Below are 6,000 nucleotides of genomic sequence, written 5' to 3'. Positions count from 1 at the left end.
ATTAATACAACCATGGGTTTTGCGCCCGTGCTCCTTTTGGGGGTGGTTTCTTTTTTTGTTGTTTGACTTTTTGTTATCCTCGCCCCCCCCCCCCCCCCCCCCCCCCCTCTTTCTGATTTAGACAAGGATTTACGATACGCGCAGATCGAAGCGACAAGAGTGGTAATACATAGTACATCTTGGACGGATGAACTAGGTATTATTATTAGTAGTAGTAGTTCACCCTTGGATTTTAATATTACTACTACGTCTGTGCTATGGGATTCTATCTTTTGCCCATTTACCTCCGTATCCGGTCGGGTAACACGGGGAAGGGCACGGAAGGGCCCTGGTGGTGTTTGCAGCTGAACCGCTGAAACAATCTCAGCAAACAAGCCGTTTGTTTATTGCGCGTTGCTCATTTCTAGAGATATTGAAGGGGTTCGGATCTAGGGATTTGAATATATCTGTACGACGCCCAAGGGCCCCTGATTGTGTCTCATCAACCGACTTCGACTTCAACATTGTCATCTAACCCTATCCTATCGGACAGTCGGGCCCGGCGACGCTGAGGCCGCCTTCAAAGTTGTAAGACGCTAGAGGAGCCAACGAACATCCATGTAGGGCTGGACTGCTGCGAATTCCAGTGCTACCTTATCCCAGACTATTGGATACACGAGGCTGAAGGATGTTCTTCACGTCGCAGCAGCTGAACTCGAACGGCTGGACCTGTGGTTGCATAGTATGGCCCCCCTGTCGTTGCTAAGATCTCTAGTCGAGTGTGATTTCGTCACCGGCGTCGATCCCGACAGGTCATGGCTCATGTGTGAAAACCGCCAGAAATCTTCCAGTTCAAAGCCTACATAAAGAAAAAGAAATGCCATCAATGCGGCTACCCGCACGGCTTATCCCCGAATATATGCAAAACGCCGTAACGGTTAGATGGCAAAATCCTCCCCCATGAACGCCCACATGAAGCCCACATGAACGCAGGGAAGCTTTCGAGCCAACCAACTCTGCTACCGCCGCTCTGGTTTTGCACGGAAAATTTTTGGCTATTCTATCAATCCTTTACCTGGACTTCTCATCCTATCATATTTACCCCACTCGGTGTAGACCTGACCCAAGACAAAGTGAACCTAACGAGGCGTTCATTGGCCTGGTGAGATAAAATCATCTGAAGGAACACCTATCTATGTCCTCTTTAAGTAAAGTTTACGATTCGAGGTTGCGCAATATGCATGCAAGCTCCATAATGTGTATGCATTGATTAGTGTGTGCACGTAGGTACAGCAAAATGGGGAGGAGACGCAGGTTTGTCACATGTATCATCTCACGGGACGCTCCCGCTCTAGGACCTGCAGAAGATCAGACCTCTCCATGACCGGAGCGTCGCTAGTTAAGGAAATGGAAAGAAGAAAGGAAGAGAAAGGAGTCCGATCGCCGTCGCTCCTTGCGAATTGTAGCATCGGTCTGTTTGGTTTGGCTAAGGTTCTTTCAAGTTTCGACTACCTAAGCCCACCTGGCACTCTCGACTCTTCGCGCTACTTTCCGCTTACGGAGTGGCGGGTGCAAAAATACTCGTAAGCGCATTATCTTGCTGCAACGGCAGCCTTCGCTGCAGGTAGGTAGCCGTCGTCCGTGGAAGGAATAGGTTATCCCGAAGGGGTCCCCGATGGGAGTTACACGTTCCTGTTTGGGAAGGGAGGCGGGAGGAAGATGCGTAAGAAAAGGGAAATCAGGTCCCGTCTGGGAAATGGTTGTGCTACTTACCTCGTACTTTATGCGGCTGGCCGCTGTCTTCTATTAGTGTATGCAGTGGCAAAGAAAGATTCCTTCTTTCGAACATCTCAAAGTACCTAAAGGGGTAGGTATGTATATTCTCCTATTTGAATTCTTCGAGGACTATCAGGTACCCTTATCATTCACCTTACGAACACAATCCAGTAGTACCATGGCGTCTTTCCTATCGCCAATAATATATTTACCTCTATGATTCCTCTTGTCTTCCATCACTAACAGCCTCTTGAAACTTAGTATACTGTTGAAAATGCACAGTTGCTTTTAATATCCCTTGGGCTTCAACAGATTCTGAGCATCTTATTACATAAGAGACATTTAGACTGGCGCCATTGTAACGGTGATTAAATGAGCAAAAAATCATGTGTTCATCCAATCAAGTTTCTACTACGTCTACTAATAAGAGCAACACCGTTTCGTTTACCTGTGTTTCTCGGTGCTCTACTACAAAGCTGGAGCCCCGTCAGCCACTTAGCGGTGTTCTCTTTCTTCCTAACTAGTTTGTAATCTCTACCTAGGTTCGGTAGTTATATTAAAACCAGCTTACAGTGACCGTCAGCTAGGCCACCGCGCACATAGAAGAAAACTCATATCCATAATGCATGCCTATATATCTTTTCGATTAAGAATTAGCCTTCTTTCGGGTTGCTTTAACCAACAGATCACTTTTATTAGGACAATTAACGCAGGAGGTTTAATACAGAAAGCTCGAAACGAGTTGACAAGTAGATGTTAACTCAAATATGCAAAGCCCAGTTCCCATGCTCAGGTCGCTGATGAGGTTCATAAACTACATGACTGCGAGCAACGAGACACCTAATCATGATAGGTAGATTACCGTCTGTAACTCGTACGTCAACGGTAATGAGGAAGATACTAGAATACGGTCGTCTAGCACGCAGCGAGGCTCTAATGGAAGAGCAATTGCACACTGTAGGCACGGTCATGATAACAGGTACCTAATTTAAGTTTACTTGCCTACACCTCTCCCACCACTACTCCCTTATCCAAAAGCTCATCGTGGTCGATTTGGTCGAGATCCAAGAGCTCCGAAACTGAAAAGATAGGGGGGAAACCAAGCACCCTATCGCGTTCTTTTCGCGGGGCTTGGGGTTCGATTCAATGTGCTAAGCGGACTAAGCGGAGCCAAATACTATGGCTATGTTGCTCGGAACTACATAGACTTTTTGTGTTTTTGTAATTTTAATACTCTATATACGATAGTCCACCCCCCCTTTTTCAAAACAGAAACTCAAACATGACTTGATATCTTAATGCCATTCATATGACGTTGACATCTAAACTCTTACAAAATACGTAGGTATATGCAAAGGAAACATAATGTGCCGTAGGTTAAGGCTAGAAGATGTTGTCTATTTTACCCTATCGAAACTCCGCGTAGGTAAGTAAGCTTTTGTATCGTTCTATTTATCCAAGGACCTACGTATATTATAACTAGCAAATAAGTACTTTGAAATAACATCGTGATCATACTCCTATATAGGTAGGTTAGGTACCTAAGGTAAAATGCCTAAACGCTGTCCAGAATAACTACTAGGTTAGGTAGATATAATTAGGTATCAATAACTTCGAGCTCCCTCTGAGAAGTTCTTCCTTCAACCTAGGTAAGTAGGTCTCCTCAGAATCTCATATATAGAGGATCTAGCCCTACATGTTCCCCCAACCGACAACGCAAACGAACAAATATCCTAGGGTACCTAGATAGTTACAAGATGTCCGAAAGAATCTCATAACTCTACTCCAACTCCTAACTACCTTTCTCTCTGCTGTTCTCCGCAACCGAAAGGAAACGTCACCAGTAGGCCAAGTCTTCGCTATCGTTTAGTGCACTCGACAAAAAGGAGGCCTTGTGCTAACCTAATAATAGCTTCCTTCAAGGCATAAGCACTGCTAGGAGCGCGGGTAGGTAGGTAGGAGGTAGGTAGGTAACCTACTCTCGAGTTCATACGTATGGATACGGAGCTAAATCTACCGCTGAGGAGTTTCTCTTAAGAGATCATAGGCAGGCGATCGTGTCGTAGGCTAAGTAAATATCTGGATGTTAATATGGAGAGCAGCTATGCCTCCTAGGGACCTAGATCAGTAGCTGTTAATAGTTAAGTAGAGCCCCCCCTCCAGCCCCTTAAGTTTTGGTTCGCACGTTAAGTATTGTTGCGATGACACGAGTTTTCTGGTACGTAGAATTGTCGAAGTTTAGTAGGGTACCTATAAGAGGTAAGTTTAGCTCGAGTATTATACCTCTGAACCTCCCCTCTTAAACCCTCTACCCAACTGTACCTAACCTATAGGAACTCAGATCGACAATAGACATATTAAAGAGGGACTAAAACTACCTAAGCCTTATGGCCACCTAAATGACCAGACAGGTTGAATCTTTCCCCCTGATGAAGGCCACCTAGATTGACCATTACACACTACCTCGAGGAAATAGCCGACTACCTAGGTACCTATAATGACAGCGGGAACATCATTGTAAACTAATCCATAGGCTTATTAGTTATCGCGGCCTGCAATGCTAGGCTTTCCCCCCTTTCTCTAAGTACTGCATCTAGGTCCGAGCTCACTTGAAGTAGCAGCCTTTTTCTCCGGTGATCTCGTCTCATGAGAGTAATGTTGGTAATCACAAAGTCTTCACGCAGAGTATATGGGTTCATTTTGCCTCTTAGCAAGTAAAAATCCTGTCCCAGGCTTCATAATTCATTACTACGGCCACACATGTTCGGTGGTAAAATAAAAAAGCCACCCAGGTATCTAGAACTGATCTACATCGAAAATCCTATTAGCAACCAAAATAAACACGGTCAACGATATACGTCATAAGGAATAGACATATATTATTGAATATATTATACCCTGATAGCCGGGAAATAGAGTAAAAGAGAAAGGAAAGACACGGAAGGGGGAAACAAACTCACCTAAAGTCATGCTCATGCTAACGTCGGTATTCTCGACCATCTTGGTGAACTCCTCGAAGCTGATCTTCCCGTCGCCGTCGAGGTCGGCCTCCATGATGGTCTTGTCGACGATCTGCTGGAGCTGCTGGTCCTTCAGGTTGCTCCCGACCATCATCTTGAGGACGATGAACAGCTCGCCGTTGCTGATGTACCCGTCCCGGTCGATGTCGTACACCTTGAAGGCGAACCGCAGCTTTTGCTCCTTGTTCCCCTTGCTGCTGAACGCGCTCAGGCCCGACACGAACTCCTGGAAGTCCACGTCCCCGCCCCCGTCCTCGTCGAAGATCGCGATCATCCTGTTGTTGCGCGCGCGCGGATGCGCGTCACGTTAGCCTTCGGAACTTTTTTTCTTTTCTTTTTCTTCTTCTTTTTCTTGTTACAGCATATCCATAAGTGGGAAAGTATTTCGATAATAATGATAACAATAACAATAATAATAATAGATAGGTACACGTGGGTACCTAGTTTAGGAGATGTATGTATGTATGTACCTCGTTGCGAGCGGGTTCGACGATATTTGCGGCAAGCTTAGAAACTCATCTCGTTCGATCGTGCCCGAGTTATCCTATCGGTAAGTTCCACGGGTATCAGCTCTAGGCGCCCGCCCTAGCATAAGGAAGCTGAACGAAAAGGGTGCGTACCTTATCGAGCTTCATAAACCTCTTCCTCAGCCTATCCACTTCCTCCCTGTCGACTGCGCGGCGCAACAAGTTAGAACTTATATTTCCAATAGTTAAGCGTAGTAACAACAACAATAACAACCCGACCCGTGCGAGGGCAATTCTGTCGGTTGATCGGAATACGTACAGTTCGACCCCTGGACGATGTTATCTAGAACGGCGCTCGTTGTGTTACCCATTGTTGCTGGGTTTGGATGGGCCCCTTAGCGGAAGCCTGTTGTTGATGGAAAATATATGGGACGGAGAAAGTTATTAACGTTAGGTATATGGCTTGGTAGATTAGGACTCGGGTTGCTGAAAACTGGGAATATATCTATTTTGTGAGTCCCCGTAGTTGTTGGTTTTTTTTTTACAAAAAAGAGGAGAAAAAAAAACAATCAGTTGAAAAGATGTAAAGATGTTATTATTGTTCAAAGCTATTCCCGCTTGTGAAGTTCGGCTTTGGTGGTGAGGCTGATGGAGAAGTTGGGAGGGAATGCGGGTAAGTGGGGTGTCCCTTTTGCTGTGACGAGGCGAAGGCCCTTAAGGCTTAACTAGATCTTTACGCTAAAATCCCCCCCTTTATC

At 45.6% G+C, this 6,000-nt stretch overlaps 1 protein-coding gene across 1 annotated transcript; it reads right to left on the bottom strand.

Moving 5' to 3' along the window:
- Positions 1-4,551: 4,551 nt before the first annotated feature.
- On the bottom strand, positions 4,552-5,613 carry F4812DRAFT_458947 (calcineurin subunit B; the record flags this gene model as incomplete). The annotated part of the gene is made up of 5 exons (XM_047937453.1): positions 4,552-4,562; positions 4,716-5,050; positions 5,246-5,319; positions 5,396-5,448; positions 5,562-5,613. The coding sequence occupies 5 exons, from the start codon at positions 5,611-5,613 to the stop codon at positions 4,552-4,554; spliced, it is 525 nt and encodes a 174-aa protein (XP_047790832.1).
- Between the last annotated feature and the right edge of the window lie 387 nt (positions 5,614-6,000).

Source organism: Daldinia caldariorum (assembly GCF_022478825.1).
Source record: "Daldinia caldariorum strain CBS 122874 unplaced genomic scaffold F4812scaffold_7, whole genome shotgun sequence".
Classification (NCBI taxonomy): domain Eukaryota; kingdom Fungi; phylum Ascomycota; class Sordariomycetes; order Xylariales; family Hypoxylaceae; genus Daldinia; species Daldinia caldariorum.
The sequence above is the reverse complement of the archived record's forward strand: the minus strand, read 5'-3'. Positions and strand labels throughout refer to the sequence as shown.